Genomic DNA, 18,918 nt, shown 5'->3' with positions numbered 1-18,918 from the left:
TGGGGAAGGGGTGCTCAGTATGGGTCTCCACTATTTGATCCAGAACACATCTGGGAGGGAGAACCAGCTTTGGTCTGGTAGCAGCAGTTGTCATTGGAGACCGAGATTGATTTGGGGTATGCTGACATACCCCAAATCCTGAAAAAAGCTCTGAGATCACCTCAGATCTCCTGACTTTGCTGCATGTGAATTTACAATGCAGCAGAAGTCCCAGATTTTTTTTTTTTCCAGGAGGAGATTCTGGTGAATCTTTCACTGTCTTTCTTGTCTCTGACATGTTCAAAGGGAAAAAAGTTTAAATCTAACACCATGTCAAAGATCCCTTCAGGGCTCATGGATAAGGCAGCTGTAGTAATGCTCATTTTGTGATGTCTCCTCTTTATGTGTGTGCTCGGGAACTGGATAAGATTTAGCTGGAACTAGGCTGACATTCTCTGACTTGAAACTGGAAAAACCTGGAACTGAAAGCAACAGAGGAAACTGTCCTCCCAGAGACAGATAAATATTCAAAGCTCTCACTGTCATTATTGACTGTCATTATTGAGTGACCCGTCACTACAGTGGAGTATGAAGGACCAAAATGTCTTACTGATCACGCAGACAAATGAACTGCCTTATTTCTCACATGCTGCAGAGGAGCAATCTGACCAGACACAGGTACAAGCAATGAAAAAAAAAAAGAAGCTTTTACAGTAACACTGTACAGTCAAAGAACTCCAGGCAAGCCCTAAGGGCACTCGTTAGAAAAGAATACACCTCCCCTGGGAAGCTGACGGGTGATCCCCTAAGGGAAATCTTTCTACAACATGATGGAAAGGTTGAGTGACAGGAACAGAATTCCTATTTTCCAGCAGAGATGAAAGAACAGTTTGGGGCAATCAGAACACAGACAGAGCATCCTCCAGCACTGGTCTCTGCCCAGACTTGACTGGGAGCAGTTACACAGCTGGAAAGAGTTGAAAAGACAGCATTAGGCTCTAGATCCATTAGCAAGGATTAATGTAATAATAATTTGCAACTTTCCAGCTCAAATCCTGCCCCAGTGTGATCTCCACCAGTGCAGGCTTTGCATCCTTGAGAAATTATCCCAGCTGCAATCGAGAAGACCCAGTCTGCAAAGAGCCCTCTCAGGGAAGGTTCTCTCCATGGAACCAGGCAAAGGATTTGTTTGCAGTGGTTTGAACCCTTCCTTCCTAGGACAAGAACTTCCCTTGCAGTGCAAGGGTCACATCCCTGGGAAGATTTCCAGGGGAGCAGATCACCTTGCAGAGCTCAGGCTCTTATATTTTCCCCAGGTCAGATATTTGTACACCCAGAGTGTGAATGTGCAGGTGAACAAGCACTCAGACAAGGCGTTTATTCCTCCTTTCAAGAAAGGGCTGGTTTTTGAACAGCTGTGTTCTCCTTGGGCAGAGCAAGCCCTCAGTGCTCAACAACCAATGCAAACTAGAAGTGACAGTTTGAAGTGACAATAAACAGGCAGTGAAGCCTGGAAAGAGATACCCATCTTACCTAACTCATGCCTGACCCACAACACACAGACAGAGAGATAGAAAACAGATAGGAGTCTTCCTTTTGAATTCCTTTGATTGAAATTTTGAGTCTTCATTTTGAAATCCAAACATTCATTTCACAGCACTTCATGAATTTAGCAGGGAGGAGACTCTGAACAACCCCTACACTTTTTAACAGAGCTGCACCCCTGCATCAAGTGACAGTTCTTGAACAAGAGAAGATGGACTGCAAATGGGTGACAGGTCATGGTCCACACACAGACCCTCAGCATCATCCACATTCACTTTCTGCTCCCTTTAATTGCCTTGGTGGGCAATGACCTTGCTGGCTGGAAAACCTGGGTGAGGCTCTGTAGCTCACTCACTTTGCAGTGAAATGAAGGCATATTATTTATTCAGAGAGAAAATCCTTGGCAATCCTCTCAAAACGGGAAGCAGTTAAATTACTGCAAGAAAAAAAAAAAAACAAAACAAACCGTGTTACAGCTCAGAGAATACTGAAAGCTGGCACCGCAGGGAGAGGAAGAAGCCTCCCTCCAGCACACTGGCACAGCATGGAGGGGGGAGTGTGTGATGCACCAGGTCAGGAGCAAACACTGCTGAAAAATAATAAGTTCCTTGATCCAGTCCACTGCACAAAAAGACGTTTGCTGGCACCAGGAAAGGGCAGCCTGGAGGTGATAACGTGTCCTCTAACAAGTGCCAGTTTAAAGAGGTGGCTGGGCTGGCTGCAGTTAATCAATTCCAGCAGGCAGAGCCCAGTTCAAGAGCCATCCCCAAGGTCTATTGAGCGTCCTGCTCAGCCCTGCTTCCCAAATGTTTCAGGTCAGCACTTTCATTGATCTGCTGGGCTTCAACAGGCAGGGCTATAAATAAAGAGCTATTAATCAACTATTGAAGTACCCTTTTTTACTGAAATAAAGAAAAGCCACAGAAATTACATCAAGATGGGAAAAATCCAAACAAACAAGTTAGTGAATACAAAGACAGTTCAAGAGAGCACTCCTAGGAACACACTTGAGACTGAAGTGGCTCAGGGAACAGCCGTGCTGGGTGTTGAGTCAGACTCTCCAGTGCTCCTGCGCTGACTCACTCCCCTCCCAGCTGCCAGCACACGCTGCACAGGCCTTTCAGCACCAACAGGAGTCACTTGTTCAGAGTTCAAGTGCATCTGATTCACCATGAGCCATCAAGCTTCTGCAGTCCATTGTCATTCCCTGCTCCCTCTTCCCTGCTCAAGTCCTTCTGGGTTTTTCCTTCTTCTCTCTACTCCCAGCTCTGGAACACGAACACAACATTTAGGATTAGAGTAAAGATTCCTTTTCAGAAGGTCCTACAGGCTACTGCAGTGCAGAGGAAGCATCAAAAGTATCCCCATCTTCCCCTGCTGCTGCCTAGGGAGAAAGTTCGTGGTTTTCTTTTCCCTCCTCCAGAGCCAGGCAGAGAATGAGCTGTGTAGCCTGGCTCTTGCAAACAGAGGCTCTTGCTTTTCCAGAGGATGATGCTAGGCTCTCCTAAGACCTAGAACAGGAAAGAATGAGGTGTTTGCTGAACACCCTCCAAGAACACAACACTGAATGTCTCTTTCTTGGGCACCTGCTCTTCACAGAGCCTTAGACAGAAGGATCCCACACCTTGCACTTCTGTATGCCCTGAACCTTTCTCTTCCAGTTGTCCCTCCCATGGTGTCTGCAGCTGTGGCACAGCACTGCTTCATCTCCACCAGGTCTCAGAAGCCACCAGCAAGTGCTGGCAGATCTGGGATCTGGTGAACAGCTGCAATGGCACATAGGATCCTGTGTCAGGAAGCAGACCTGCTGCAAGACCAAATGCAACTAGAGCACCTGGGACACAAGTCAGCACAAAGCCTTAACCAGCAGCTGCCCTGCCGCATGGCCTCACATCCCAGGCCCACATGCCAGGAGTCCTCTAACCTAAGACACACCACACTGATGCTCAGGAAACCCTTCTGTATTCCCCTGCTCCCACAAATTTCCTGCGTGACCTTGACGTGCACAGCTGTGTCTGCACAGTCTTAGGGTGTTGCTTTACCCCCCCTCCCCCCCATCTCTGGTCTGGGCAGTAAAACTGGCTTAAGCTCCTTCCTTCCTCCCACTGCCACAACATTAAGTTGAGAAATGAGCAAACACTGGCACAGGGCAAGAACAAAGAAATACTTTGAAAGCTGTTACATTGCCACAGGGCTCAGGAAGTTACACCCTCATTTTCTTCAGCTGTGAAAGGGGGATGTTGCCATCTCCCGTGTTAAGTGACATAAGATACAAAGGATGAGGACAAACCTGAAAGACTATGAGATGCTGTTAAAATAATCTTGCCACCTCTTGGATTGGTAAGGATAAACTCCATAGCTCTCCTATTTTACTTGAAATCACTTGAAATTAAAAAAAAAAAATTAACAAAAAGCCTATGAAATCTGTTTGCAGCTTGACTTTGCACTTGGCAGTGTTTAGAAGTGTGCCACTGAACAACTACAGCCAAGGGGAGGAACTCCATTATTGTCCAAGGACAGCTGAAGGATGAACTGAAATGCTGGTATTCCAAAACAGGCTCCCAGCAAGGGAAACAAATAACAGCAGATGATCAGACAACAGGCAGAGGTACCAAGTGGCTTTTATTGGCCAAAATAACCAAGAAACCATTTTTTTCCAATAAACAAAACAACCCCTTAACTCAGCAGTAAATCTTCACTAAGAAACCAAAACACTAACAAACCCCACACTGTTCCCTTTTATCCTCTGAAGTATTCCTCATCCTCCTGAATTAGCTGTTCTTTATAAACCTTTCTGCACCACCAAAAGCAGGAGAATGGCAAAACTCATTTAGAACAAGAGAACAAGCACATGGGGAGGCATGTGTCTGTCCACTTACAGACATGAAAGAGGCTGTTGGTGTTTGCAAACATCTTACATACTTACCTGAAAGCAGTAACTTCCCCATTTCTGGAGATACAAACATCTTACTACACAAACTATAGTTTTGTGGTGTTTTGTTTTTTTTTAATCCCAGGACACAGGTATAGTTGTGGCCTGTACAGGATGTTACAACTCAGACACCACCTGTAGTTTACATTTCTCTATTCAGAAAACTTGGAGTTTAAAAAAAACCATAAAAATTGGTTACACTGAGTTCTCAAGGCAAATCATCATTTAAAACTCTGCATTTACTCATGCCAGTAAAACAAATACCAGGCAGAGAAAGCAGGTGTCTAAGAAAACCTTGCTCTCCCTGGTAACCGAAATCTTGGTGGAAAAAAAAAAAAAAAAAAAAAGAAAAAAAAAAAAAAAAAAGAAAAAAAAAAAAAAAAAAAAGAGAGAGAGAGAGGAGAGATGCTGGGGTCCAAGACACCAGTTCCAATAGAGGAATTCTCGAGTATTTTCACTAATTTCTTAATTACAGGGGGTACATTAACAGAAACCATTAAAAAAGAGATCTGGTTCATAAACAGTTAGGCAAATTTGTTCAACTTACATAGGTGAAAATTTTAAGAAACAAAAAGGAAAAAAAAAAGTCTCTTAAAAAAAAAGGTGATATTTACACACTGTGTTTCTTAAAAGATCCCATGTGTCTGCACTGAGCTGTGTGCTGTGCACACACTTCTGAGGGTGTGTGAGCAGAGACAGCCACTGCACTTCTCTGACAGAGCAGGGAAGCAACACTACAGGACTAATGGGAATCTCAGCTCATGGGAGTTACTGACTACTATTGCTGCTGTGCAGAGAACAGCACAGTGTGTTTGACAGCGGAATTCCACTGGAAACAGCGTCTACTGTCCTAATCTAGACATGATTTTACAAAACATCTAACACCTGTACTACACCTTTTGTAAGAAAATAGAGAGCAGCTTTGAGCTGCAGTTCCTCTAAACTACTGAAGGAAGGCTTCTCTAGGTACTTCCTAAATTGGCAACCATCTGAGGTAATGGATGATGCTGTTCAAACAAGCATCCTTCACTTCTCCCCACCAACTGTTGCCTCCTTATTGAGTCCTCTGATGGACAAGTCATAAACCACTTCCTCGATTTTCTTGACGTCGTATTTCAGGCCATCGTAGCGTTTCCTCAGGGAGTCATTCTTCAGGTTGAGGAGGCGGAAGCCGGAATCCAGCTCATTGATAAAGGCTGAGATGCGGAGAGGGCGAGAATAGTCCCCAGCTGTGACACTGTTCACTGCCAGCCTGGCCTGAGAGAGGAGACACCGAGGGATGTTGGCACAGCACCCACCCACATCACATCACATCACATCACAGTCCCCATCAGTGACTGTAACAAATGAAGCACTTACGTTCCAGGCAGTCATATTATTTGTACTTAGATCTACCTTTCTGCTCACCATAGCTCTGGATTTTCAATCAAATGATGAGTTTAAATCTTAAAAGTATCACTGAGGAACATGCAGAGAAGCATCTTGCTACAAGTTCAGATCAAAGTGTTGTGTATCATAACCTCCAGGAACAACTTGGGAAAGCTAAAAAAAACATTACTTCTGTTTTCAAGGTCAATTTCAGACCAAATACATGCATGAATATCTTCCTTACCAGCTCACTGGCCAGAGTTAATACACCAGAAAGATAATCTTCAATGTCCAGGTGAAAGCCCCGTTCTCGATCAGCTTCAACTGAGACAAAAATAGAGCAGGCATGAGGTGGCGCTGAGCATGAGCAAACCCAGCCACCTTAAATTGCATCTGTTTACTGGTGCTAATTTGAAATATCAAATTTATGAAATATTATTACAAAATAAAAGTCAGCCTTTTCCTGTATGTGATGTAATTACAGCCTCTCAGTTCTTGATTCAGCATCTTGTACATCCAACAGGGTAACTGGATTTACAGCTATATACAGGATGTGTTTTCCTTACTTTTTTCCAAATCTTTTCTCTGTGAAGATACAATTCTTTTATGGCAAAGAATTTAATCTCTTTTACACACTTTTTAAATACCAAAAGCAAGAAGTTAAAGAAACAAGCTCTCATCTTTGTGTTATTCTTTTGGTGCATTTACACACTTTGAATGAATGACATTCACTGATGAACTTATTAATGAATAAATACTTTTGTCAAAATTAGGTTTGCCGATTTCCGTCTTCTGAGAATTTGTTGTTTATATAATGAAATCAAATACCAGATAAACTCTGGAACTGATTGCTCAGGAAGAAATGAAGTTCTGCCGTTTCCCTGTACCTCTGGAAGCTACAATGTCTAAGGTCACAAGCTTTTTCTCTTCGGTTACAACATTAACTTACTTCCAAGTATTTCTGCAACAGCTTCTCGGGTCACTAATGTTTCTGACTCCAAGTAGACTACGAATGCTGCCAGGAACACCAGCCGCTGCAGCACAAACCTCCAGTGCTCATGAAACCTGCAGAAGAAACACCAGGTCAAGGTATCAATAATTAATGTTTATCACTGGAGCGTCAGGCAACAACCACACATTATGTGTGTGCTGTATTTCTGCCTTAACACATGCACTTTGCAGTACTTTTGGTCTATCAAGATGACACCAGCTAAAGGACATCTCCTTGGTACTCCAGAACTCCACACCCAGGTTTACCACACTGGATGCTGACACTTGTTTGCCCCTCTCACACACCTCCTCTGCTCCCACACTTTTCCAGGCTGTGCTGCCCATAGACAGCCAGGGCCTTCCCTCCACCCTCCCTCAGCAGATCTGAGCTGACAAGATTCTTGTTCTTTGAAATGTTCTTGCCAGGCACTGTCCCCTTCTGGCAGCAACAGAACACAAAGGTGACAACTTCATTTAGTGTCTGCAGAAGCAAACAGCCATTTCATGACAGATTTAGAGCTCTGCTTCCAGAAATGCCCCAAACTGAACAACTTAACTGAAATTAATGGAGCAGCAAATGCCCTGCTCCCAGATACAAGGGCAGCTCCAGCAGAACACCAACTTCTTAACCTTCCCTTTTCCTTTTTTGAGGAAGTTTCTAGAAAAATAATTCTATACTAGGTATTTTTAGTTAAAAATTATAGTGTTTGGGCAAAAGGATTTTTTATCTATGCTGATTAAAAGCTCACACTTGTCTACCATGATTTACTTTTCAAAGAGAAAGAAGCATTCAGCCCGTAAGTCTTCACATCATTATTCCAAAGCAATGATGCCAAATGCCCAAGAAATTCCCACATATATCTGTGTCTGGCTGTGTGTGATCCTGCACACCTGTAATACTGATCAGCAGGAAACTTGGTTTTCAGAGACTCCATCTGTGTCCTCACTGTACCAAAGTGCTCACGAGCCTTCTGACACTTCTTTGGAACTGAAAAAGAAACAGCACAGTATTCAGGGAATGAATACACTCAGGAAATGGATATTTGACAGGAAACAGAAATTTGTAAACAGAGTTTCCAGTGTAGACAGCACTGTTTACATTTCTTTCTTGTCTGAGATAGGCTACTGACACTTGGAATCAATCTGAGAAGTATTCCTGGTGACACCATGAGCCACAGAGGTAAAGCAGAAAGACTCTGGAATTCCAGGCTGTCTGATGTGCTCTGGGCCTTTGAACTTGAGCCAAGATGTCCCAGCAACAGCCAGATCCCAAGCAATGGAACAGCACTGCACACAGCAGCTGGCCCCAAAGGAAGCACACACTCACCAGGCACTGCTGCCAGGCAACTCTCACAGTCAAAGAAAAGGCAATTTTTCTTTCTCCATATTAAAATACTGTCCTTTATTTTGGTTACATGAGGTGCAACATCCCTTCAGGAAACTGCATTTCCTGCTTTTCACGATGTGTTTGAGGAGTCTGGGTTCCAGCCTGTCCAGTGTGTGTTACAGTTCTGCAGAGAAACGATCTCGTTCCTGCAGCAGCCACTGCCACCTCCCGTTTGCCGGCAGAGTGACAGCCCCGCTGCACCTGCAGCTCCAGCCACCGACCGAAGGGCTCAAACCACAACCTCCCTGCAGCCCTCCCACGGTCACCGGCCAAAACCCGCCAAAGATCAGCCTGACAGCCCCTCCTGCACCTTCATGTACAGAAGCCAGGATTATTCACAAAAGCTAAATCAGAAAGCTGTGATGGTTTTTACCAAACATCTACTAGGAGTCATGTAAGTGTGATTATAAAACTTCAGTTAATAATACATAATTTCTCCTTTTTTTAAAAAAAAAGGAGGGAGAATGACGTGCAAAAAATAAAAACTTCAGGAAGCAGAATGTGGGAGTTCTCCATGTGGCAGCCACGATAAAAGAACTGTGTGAAGCTCATTAAGAGCTACAGAGTTGTCTCAGTTGTGTGAGCATCATGTGGCTGGGGGAACAGAGTAAGGAATTCACATTGGGATTGTGACAAAGGCACCCATGACAAAAATAAATACTCCTTACTGCAAAGGCTCAGACAAAGTCCAGTGACACACACACAACCCCCAGCTACCCCTGCACATCCTCAGGTGTCACCCTGACTGGTATCAGGCAGCAGCAGCACTCACTGCCCTGCCCAGCTTTTCTCCATCTCCATTTGGGACAAGCAGCCAAGGAAGCCAGTGCAAGGTGACATTTTAAAAGCCACTGGTTGTACAGGAAGGTGTCCTCCATCAAACTCCCAACTATCCCATGGTTTTACTAACAGAGCTAAATTTGATGACAAATTCACAGGTCTGTTATCACAAGTTAACTCTTGACCTATTAGGCATGAACTCATTATTTTTGCAAGAATTGTAAGATGAGGCTTTGGGGTTTTTTGTCTGATTGGTTTTTCATTTGTTTGTCTGTGATTTTTTAGCTTGGGTGTTGTGGTTTTGTTGTTGTTTTGCATTTTTTAGTTGGTTTTGTTGGGTTTTTTTCTTTAACTATTCCAAATCTCTTCTCAGACTCCTCAAGTTCCAGGACCAGCTCTCTCTAGGAATTAAAAATCAAGTGAAAATACACTGAACTGAACATGGGCCTCTACAATTAAATCCTGGGAAATGACTCTGAAGTTGTTACCCCCACAACGACTGTGGGCTTTCCCAGGTTAGAGAACTGAGCACCTGCCTGTGTAAATGACCACTCAGCAGCTCTGATTTCCAGCACTCCTGGGTTTCCCAGCAGATGGAACTTGCACAGGTCAAAGCTCAGGTGCTGCTCAGTGCTGACCACAGACCCTCTCTGAGGCCAGAGGAGCCCCAGGCCTCCAGCTCCAGCCCCAGTGTGCTGGGGAACCTCCCCAGGCTGAAAACAACCAGCTCTGCAAGGGGGTAAAACAGCACCTGGGGAGGCTGGTTCTATTTCCCTTCATAGGGTGACTTGCACAAATTCCTCTCAAGAGTTTCCAGCAAAGTCAGAATGGTTGTTTCTTCTCACAAGGTATTAATTGGCTGGAAAAACCCCCAGCTCTTAAGGGACATATTTAAGTTTATTCCAGTAGTTCCAACAGTAAGCTGAGAAATGAGGGGGCAGAAAGAACAGATCTGACTCCTGGGCCTGCAGAGCTGCTCTTGTGGCCTGGAGGAAATGGGCTGGCCCAGAAACATTCTGTCCAACACCTCCTCAGCCTGGAGCCAGGCTGACAACAACCCAAACCTCCCTCCCAAGGTGCAGAACTATTCCTGCTGTCACTCAGACAGACACCGAGGGCAGGTTCTGCTGTTTCAGACTTTGCAGATTCATTTTACATTTTGCTGCATTAAACAGATTTTATACACACAGAGAGAACCTGTTTTGTACAAAGCAGATTGAAGCGTGTTCCCCACCATCCCAGTCCATCCTGAATACCCCCTCAGCGCTCAGGACCTCAGCTTTTGGGGTGTGGGGTCAAGAGATGGGATCAGGACACTGACAGAAAGGCCCAGCAAGTGATGATAGCACAATCTGTGTGTGAGCCACTTACAGGGCTTAAGGACCTAAGAGCCAACTCAGCAGCCCAGGACGTGAACACCTGGAAAAGAACACACTGCTCTGCACCGAGACAGAAAAACACCACGCTAGGGAGGGGGAAAAGGGAGAGAACTGTGCTCCATAATGCTGAACAGCAGCTTTACTACTTGTGCGGCTTGAAAGCTCCCAGCTGCGCCCTCTCTTCCCCGCAACCTCCGGGAAACCCACGGTGAAGGCCCCGGAGAGACTGGAGCCCGGGAAAGGTGCCTGGCACAGGCACCAGGGCGCTGCGAGGGGCCCTCCTTCCCCCGGCCGTTCTGCGCTGTCCGTGGGCGGGCGGGACTCACTGTGCTGGAAGCCGGGCCCCTGGTGCACGCCCTGCAGCAGCGTCAGGATCTCCCGCGCCGTCTGCTCCAGCGCCTGCACCTCCTTGCGGATCTCCTGCGGGCACAGCGCGCCGTCAGCCGAGCCACCGCCCCGTCCCCTCCCGTGCCCGTGTCCCTGCCCGCCCGCCCCGGCACCTCTCGGATGTCCTGGTCCTGGCCGAGCGCTCCCTGCAGCGCCGCGAACATCTCGCTCACCGACATGGTGCCGCCGCTTCCCGCCCCCGGGCCTTCCCCGCCGCCTGACCGCGCCCGCCGGGCTGCCCGCGCCCCGCCTGAGCGGCCGGAGCGGCCGGGAATAGACGGAGGAGGGGCCGGGAGGGTGCCCGGAGAGCGCTGATCGCCTCGGGGCGGGCAGGGGTCGCTCCCAGGACGGGAGTTTGTCCCCTGGCGGTGCCCGTGTCGGGGCCGCGCTCCCGGCGCGCTGGGGCCGCGCCCGCGGGGCCGCGCCAGGGCCCGCCCGCCCCGTTGCCGGGAAACGGCGTCCGGCCGCGCGGCGCCGGCGCGGGGGCAGTGACGCGCTTCCGGCGGCCGCGCGCAGGCAGCATGGCGGCGGAGGGGACGGCCATGGCGGCGGCGGAGGCGTCCGAGCCCGGCACGGCCGTGAAGGCGGCGCCGCTCCTGGCGCTCGAGCCGCGGCTGCAGCGCCAGTTCCAGCAGAAGGTGCAGCGGGCCCGCAACAAGCGGGCGGCCCAGGTGAGCGGGGCGGCCCGGCGGGGCGGGGGGGGGCCCAGCGAGTCGCGGCCCGGGCTGAGGCAGGGTCTCTCTCTGTGTGCCCGCAGGAGGAGCTGACGCCGGGCGTGGTGTTCGTGGGGCATCTCCCGCGGGGCCTCTGCGAGCCGCAGCTCCGCGAGTACTTTGGACAGTTCGGGACGGTGACGCGGCTGCGGCTCTCCAGGAGTAAGAAGGTGAGGAGCCGTACCGGGTGTGCGGGGCCCGAGGCCCGGCCGGGCCGAATCCGGGGCCTCCGGGGCTCCCCCGTGCCCAGAAGGGCCCTGAGGCCCCGGGCAGCCCCGCCTGGGACGCGGCAGGCCGGGGGTGTCTCCTCCCAGCGAGGCGGCCGGGCCGCGGCTCTGGTGGGCCTTTTTTCCGCTCAGTAAATTCACTCCAGTGGGAGGTGCCAGAGCGCACCAGTTCAGGGTATAACTGAAGTGCCACCAGTCTGTTTTAACTTAATCGTTGTTTTGTGTTCAATAAATCTAATTTTTTCTCACTTCTGGGTTTGCTGTCACATTATAAAACTACTGTATAAGCATGGAACAGCAGGGCAGCAGCAATGCAGGGCAGCTTCGTTGTTTTAGCAAGTAGATGTGCATGAGCAGTTTGTTTTGTGCACAAATATATATTTTACAAATAATGTCATACCAATTTAGAACTAAATCTGGTGCTTTCCACCATTTCAATGAACTTTGTGAAATTAGTTATGGTTAGCTGAGAATGGGCTATGACTTTGGATGCATAAAATAATTTTAACTGAGCCCTTCAGGTACCAAAGCACTGTTTCATGTTTCTCTCTTATCACTCACAGACTGGAGGCAGCAAAGGCTATGCATTTATGGAGTTTGAGTCTGATGATGTGGCCAAGATTGTTGCAGACACAATGAATAACTACCTGTTTTCTGAGAGACTGCTGAAGTGTAAGTATAAGCTGCAGTGTAAGTCCTCTGTAGGGAAGGGGAAATTGTAGTTATTTCAGTTATCCTGTCTGACTGTGCACAGAATCTTAGGGGGTTTTTAAGGAAGTTTTGTCCAAAAGTATTTTCTGTGGGGGTGAGCTTTTCATCCTGTGTAAAGAACATGCTCAGCAGGCTTTTGGTCACTGGTGCTGGTTTTTTTCCTCTGGGCTGATTTTGCTTTTAGTGATTGTGTAAAATCTCAGGGTAAGGTTGGGTTTGCTGTGGAGATAGTTCCTCTCACATGGAACCTCCTTGGCATTTGTAACTGCTGCAGTTGTTGTCTGTAAGGTTTGACATAAGAAGGTTTTTTCAGTAAAAAATTGATGAAATCACTGAGTTTCTCAGTCATTGTAAAAGTAAAACTTGGTAAAGGGTTATGTGTTGTTGTAAAACAATTTTGTATGATCTTTCTGAAACTGTTGAAGTGTTTTATCCATCCCTCCCTCCCTCCATCCATCTCTCTCCCTGCCTGAGAGCCCAGTGTTTTCTGTGTTCCCGAATCGCTGCCCCAGCACGGCGCCGTGGCCACGAGCTGTGCTGTGTGTGTGCCCTTGGCAGGCAGGGGGGCTATGCTGTAGGGGACAGCAGAGGAGCTGTGCTGCAGCCCCTGTGTCTGGTGCAGGTCAGTTCGTGCCCCCCGAGAAGGTCCACGAAAACCTGTTCAAGGACTGTGAGAGGATGTTCCGGCAGCCGTCCCGGCCGGCGGTGCGGCGCTACAACCGGATCCGCTCCCTGCTGGAGAAGGCGCGCATGACCAAGCGCCTGCTGCGGAAGGAGAGGCTGCTGAGGAAGAGGCTGGCTGAAAAGGGGCTCCAGTATGACTTCCCGGGATTTGTAAGTCTGGCGTCGTTCCCATGAGTGTGCTGAGCAAGATGTGTTTCCAGGGTTGTGCTGAATGCACGGAAATACACACGTTTTGTGTGGGACTGGCAGAAGAGCTGGAGCCCCAGGGAGGCTCACCTGTGTTAGGAGCTGTAGAGAAGCTCAAGGAATTCAGTGTGGTGCTGTTGCTGGGCTGCACTCTGTGTGCCTGTGTGTTTACTTGTAGAGAAGGGAATAGGTAACAGCAAAGGGGAGATGTTCCTTTCCTTGTGTTGGTGTTGTGGATGTTCTGTGGTTTAATACTGGAGTGCAGATCACCAAAAAGCAGAGAGGCTTTGCTGAGCCCTGTGGGAGGCTTTGGCAGGGTGGGGGTTTGAAGGCAGGTCCCAAGACCAGAACTTGCAACTTTCCACAGCCACTGCATGTTCTTCCTCTGCAGAGTGCTTGGGTCAAGTACTTGAGTTGTAAGCAATTAATGCTGTTAAATGTGGAATGTTTTAAAGTTCACAGGAGCACCTTTCTTGTGTTGCTTTGGATGTTTTTGTTCAAACCAAATCACCTCTGTGTCAGTTGATTTATTACTTTAAACTTATTTGCTGAAGCAAAGATTTTGTAGCTAAGAAACAAAGAAATCTATGAACAGTTAAGTGACTGCATCCTCACACAAGTGTGTAGTGATCCACCTGATCTGTCTTGCTTCCTAGGCTGCACAGCCACTTTCCAAAAAGAGGAAAAAAGTTAAAACATCCAAGAAATCAAAACTGAATGTTTCTTTGAGCAGCCAGGTAAGATGGACCAGTCCAGTACCACGTTCATACTGGGATGGGTGTTTGAAGTCTTCACATGGCACCTCAATACTGATTTCAACACACAAACACCTTGACACTGTTTGCGCAGAGAAGTTAGTGCCAGAAGTAGCCCCTTTGAGATGTATTAACACTCTTGAATGGGGCAGGGTGATTGAATCCTCATGGCTCCTTCTCATGTGAGAGTATTCCACAGCAAAGGCTCTGCTCAGCACTGTAACCTGCAGTGCCTGTCCCTCGCTGTGTCTGCTGTCAGCCTCTGCTGGTCAGCACTCACCTGGGGCTGTGCTGGTGCTGGGGACAGACACCTGTACACTCCCTGCCCCTGTGCTTTACACTGGGGTGACATGATCTCCTTGAAGGGATCCTTCTGTTGGGCCATGTTCCAATGCCAGCCTGTTTTGATAAAAAAGGGAGTTGAATTGTTAATACAGTCCAGTGCTGTCTGTCCCCATTTCCATACTCTACTGTTCCTCCTACCCCACGCTCTCCAGGCATGGTATTCAGTGTTTTGGAAACAAACGCCAGGTAAAAGTAGCAGCAGGATGAAAGGGAAGTTCATGTCTTCAGGACTGAGATATTGATAGTCTAAAGATATTGGGATATTGACAGTCTAAACAATCTGTAAGATAATAATGTTTCTGTTGTGTCTCGTCAGTGTTGTGAGTTGGGGAATGTGTGTGTTTGGGGAATTTTATTATTACTGCATTTACTTGTGATAATTGGGACATGGCTGGTTGTGAGGAAGACAGGATAACTAATACATTCTGTCAACTGAGTTCTGAGGGCTTCTGAGGTAACAAAGCTGGGATGTTTCAGCTCTGCTGTAAACTTGAATGTGGCATTTCTGTATGCCAGTCTCAAATATACTCCCTCACCCCCCACCCTGTTGCCCTGATTCTCTTCCACTTGACTTTCATGATGCTTTGAGTCAGGAAATACAAAGTTTAGAAAGCAAATGTGCATAACAACACAATAAAAAATGTGAATTAATTATTTGCCTTTCACATACACTTTGAAGGTGACACTTCTGTCCAAAGAAATAATGTCTACAAAAGTAGCCAGTTATAAAATGAAAACAGTTTTCTGAAGGGGAGCTGGGCTGAGGTGTCTTGTGGTACTACAGAGGCAGTAGCACCTTTTTCTGGCAGATGGCTTTGCAGTGAATCCTGGTTTTTGATCTCTTCAGGATCCTACTCCAGTCTGTACTCCAGCAGTGCTCGAGCGCCGGAAAGCTGCTCAGATGGATGATGACGCAGAGGACAAGGAAGTAACTTTCAGGCTTCCCTCTACCAGTGGTAAAAATGCTGTGCAGAGACCAAAGAAGCAGCCAAGGCGAAGACCAAACCTGAAGAAACAGAAACAGACTTAAATTTTTTATGGCTGTAGCCATATTTTTCTCAACTTAAAAACTATTGAGGTGGAGCTTCTACTGTGTCTGCTGCCCTGGCTTGGTTCATCCTGCCTAGACTGTCTCAGTTTTTCTTAGGCAAGGACTCTGTTCACAAATCCTGTCCCTCTGGTTTAGCCATCACAGGACCTATGGTCTTCTCTGCCTGTGAAGATATTCTTGACTTTGTGCCCACAAGTGCCCGTGCTGTGACACAGCTACAGTAGTCCAAAATCTTCAGTTAATTTTGTAACTCGTGTCCAGCGCTCACTGTTTGGAAAGAAAATGTGAGGCTGTCCATTCAGAGCTTGCTAATGCAAGCAGCTGTATCTTAAATTTATAATTAATTACAGGTTATTAAAAAATGAGCATTTTTCAACTTCCTTGGCTCTTGGTAATGGTTCTTGTGTTTAAGTGAATGTCTGTGTTTTGTGTAAGTTCTCATATATTTGCATTGATTGTGTTTCTCGAGAAGATGCACCAATAATCAGAGCAGTCTTGAGTTCTGCTGGCAGTTCTGTTGTCCTTTGTCACTGCATTTTAGTTTCACTGCTTTCATGAAGCAAGGGTATCTTCTGCTCCAGGGGTGATAAGCACATTAAAATACAGAGAATTAAGTGTAGCCTTTTGTAATACATTAAGATTCATTCTTGTTCCAGCTAGCTTGTCATTGCAGATGGCAGGTATCCAGTCCTGCTTGAACAGGCAGTTGGACTGTGCAGTCAGAATTTGGATTTTAATGCAAGTCTGAGATCTGTAGAAATCCCAGTTTGGGTTCTGTGCACATACTTAGCCTTCATCTTTTGTTGTCGTAAACACTCTAATGCTGTTGGCTGCTGGTCAGGCTTGGCAGAAGATTTTAGAGGAAAGCCCAGGTGATAATAACTGGCTAGGTAGGTGGCTGGCACTAATTCCTTGGCTTTTTTAAGAGTTGAAGTCCTGGCAGAGAAAAACTAATCTAAACCATTGGTCTTGCAGATTTTGATCTATCTGACCTGATCACTGGAATAACTGTAGGGTCACAATGATATTGTCTGGGTGACTCAGATTAGATCATTCTTTGTTGAGGAAGTCACTCATCTGAGTGCATCTTCATACCAAATGCTCATCACCTTGGGCAGGCCTGGGGAATCTCTTCAGCAGCCCAGTGGTCACGGACAGTCCTTGCCTTTTCATGGGAATGCTGCTCCATACACCTGCAGGTTTTCTTCCCTGTGCATTGTGTGATGAGAAACAGGCAGTGCTTGCACCCCAAACCTGTGGGAAGTACAGGCTCAGTTGAGGTTTGAGATACACATGACCACAAGGGTTGGCAGAAATTGCTTATCTGTTCGTATCTGGTGTGCAGCTCTTGCAATCTTCTACCCTGACATCATACACCAGAGAGCAGCAGAAAAGAAGCAAAATGCATCTGCCCAGAATAGACATTTTTCTTTTGAAATCCACGTTCCTGATTTTGTGTTGGGCACGTAAAGATGGCTGTTGGGTCAGGATGAACTAGAAATGTGGCTGCGTTTCTCGTGGTGGGAGCTGAATCTCCTGACACCGGGGGGCAGCACGACTCAGCTGTGTGGCCGTGCCTCAGCACAAGGGTTCCTGGGAAACTACGACTGTAAGGAAAAGCGTTTGTAAGGAAGGCCGTCTCTCCAGTCAATGAGGAGTGAGTGGCTGCACTGGTGTGACTCACACGCCTCTAACAGGGCCTGAGAACCCCTGAGAAACCTGATACTGATCGTAGCCGAAAATGCCAATTTCTGTGGTGCTGCCACAAGTGCTCCTTCCTGGGCTGCCGAGTTAAAGCTGCTCTTTAGAAAACTTAACTTATCCAGAGTAACTTCTCTGGTGTAGCTCCGCCTTCCCCAAAGCCTGAGCATCTCCATTCCTGTGCTTCTCATTCCAATGCCTTGGCCTGCATTTTGAATCTGGAGTCACTTTCTTCCCACTGTGCTTCTGTTGCTGTGCTCCTCTCTGTGCTCAGTGTTCTGCTCCTGCCTGTGTCCACTTGCTCCTATCTTCTCTGTTTGACTCAGTGGCTTCTCATGCTGCTTGCAGTGACAGGGCCATCCTGCCTGGCTGCAAGAGCTCCTGCATGTCCCCTGCATCAGGGAATTGGCTTCTGGGGGTCTCTTGGAAAGGTTTGCATCCTTAAGGTAAACCCCTGGCTGCTGCTGGCTTTCCAGAGTCACAGCAGTGTGAGCCTTGATGGGAAGACGTTCAAGAAAACTGCTTACAATGAGGGTTGCTTCCTGCTGTAATTTTCCTTTCCCTTCCTTTTGTTTGTTCATCTTCCTTCAATTGAGATCAGCTTAGATGGCAACTCCAAAAAGCAAGGAAGCAAAATTCTGTGTTGTTTGAGGAAAGCACAACAATACCCAGGCTACAGCAGGGAACTCTGAGCAGAAGGGCAGCTTTTCTTGGTGATAGGTTCTGTTTTTAGGCTGCCTGTGTTATTAATATGCTGCTGTCCAGGGAGATGTACGTAAGCAGAAATTCAGACACCTGATACTTGCCAAACATAGTTTCCATAGCAAGTGGACAGATGTGCTGTGTCATGAGTTATGCTCCAGTACCTGCACTGATTTTTATTTCTCATTCTCCAGTAATTTGTTTGTTCATCTTGCACAAACACAAACCTTCTGGCCATTGATTTTAGGGCAGGCTCCAAGTTGTTTTTACTGGGATGCCAGGAGTATTTGGGCTGTGGTTTCAAGGCATGACTTGCAAGTGCTCTGCTTTTCAGTTATGAATGATGTGGAGCTGTTTTGCTGAACACTCATGTATGTATTACTGTTTTCAAGTTTGAGAAACTTAGGCGCTAGCCAAGCCTGCTAATTTACACTCATTTATTACAATTTCTCTGTTTTGCAGGAGGGAGCAGGGTTTAAGAGTGTTCACCATTTCCTGGCACATGAAATACTGGAAGTAAAAGAAGAATGGGGGGTAGGGAGGGTGGGGGAGAAAAGCAGAATTGGCTGCAAGATAGAGGGGAGAAAGGAATGATGAAGCCAATGCTCACCTCTCAAGACAAGATACTGGTGAATGTGGCAGGGTTAGACTGCTCAAAATTAAAGATGCAGTTTTATGTTTTCCTACTTGTTTTGCCTGTTGGATGTGCTGTGCAATGCCCAGGCTGCACGGAGCATAAGGAGTGTGCTGCCATCACAGCCCAAGTGCTGGTGCTTGCTCATGAGCCAAGTGAAGGAGGAGAGCAGGCTGGGCAAGTGACACTTGCTCTTGCCAGTACCAACCCTGTTTGCTTGCATACCTGGCTTTGGAAATGGCTGCAGCTCCAGGGAGCAAGGCTAAAACCTGTCTGCAAATGGCTCATGGTGCAAGGGAGGACTTAGACATGGCTCTGAGGGGTGACATGCTCTCCTCTCCAACTAACCAGTGAGGAAGAGGGGAGGTCTAGCAAATTCCCCTCTCCCAGCTTTCCCTTCAGTGTGCTGGGGAGTTTGGCTCTCACTTTGCAGTGTGATGCAGCTACCTAGGGTGGGGTGGG

General features: G+C 47.3%; 2 protein-coding genes across 2 annotated transcripts; one reads left to right on the top strand and one right to left on the bottom strand.

The window, feature by feature from the left end:
* Positions 1-4,128: 4,128 nt before the first annotated feature.
* On the bottom strand, positions 4,129-10,978 carry TSN (translin). Its single transcript, XM_083864595.1, has 6 exons — positions 10,861-10,978; positions 10,687-10,780; positions 7,706-7,802; positions 6,774-6,889; positions 6,069-6,148; positions 4,129-5,713 (listed from the first exon to the last, which is right to left on the bottom strand). The coding sequence occupies exons 1-6, from the start codon at positions 10,924-10,926 to the stop codon at positions 5,483-5,485; spliced, it is 684 nt and encodes a 227-aa protein (XP_083720721.1). The 5' UTR covers positions 10,927-10,978; the 3' UTR covers positions 4,129-5,482.
* A 280-nt stretch (positions 10,979-11,258) lies between these two features.
* On the top strand, positions 11,259-15,797 carry NIFK (nucleolar protein interacting with the FHA domain of MKI67). The gene is made up of 6 exons (XM_083865697.1): positions 11,259-11,418; positions 11,505-11,630; positions 12,251-12,359; positions 13,021-13,232; positions 13,925-14,005; positions 15,216-15,797. Exons 1-6 carry the CDS (start codon positions 11,269-11,271, stop codon positions 15,396-15,398), a joined length of 861 nt encoding a protein of 286 aa, XP_083721823.1. The 5' UTR covers positions 11,259-11,268; the 3' UTR covers positions 15,399-15,797.
* Positions 15,798-18,918: the final 3,121 nt, after the last annotated feature.

The sequence above is a fragment of the Zosterops lateralis genome, assembly GCF_965231275.1.
Source record: "Zosterops lateralis genome assembly, chromosome: 7".
In the NCBI taxonomy this organism is placed as follows: Eukaryota; Metazoa; Chordata; class Aves; order Passeriformes; family Zosteropidae; genus Zosterops; species Zosterops lateralis.
This window is presented reverse-complemented; position numbering and strand designations above follow the sequence as displayed.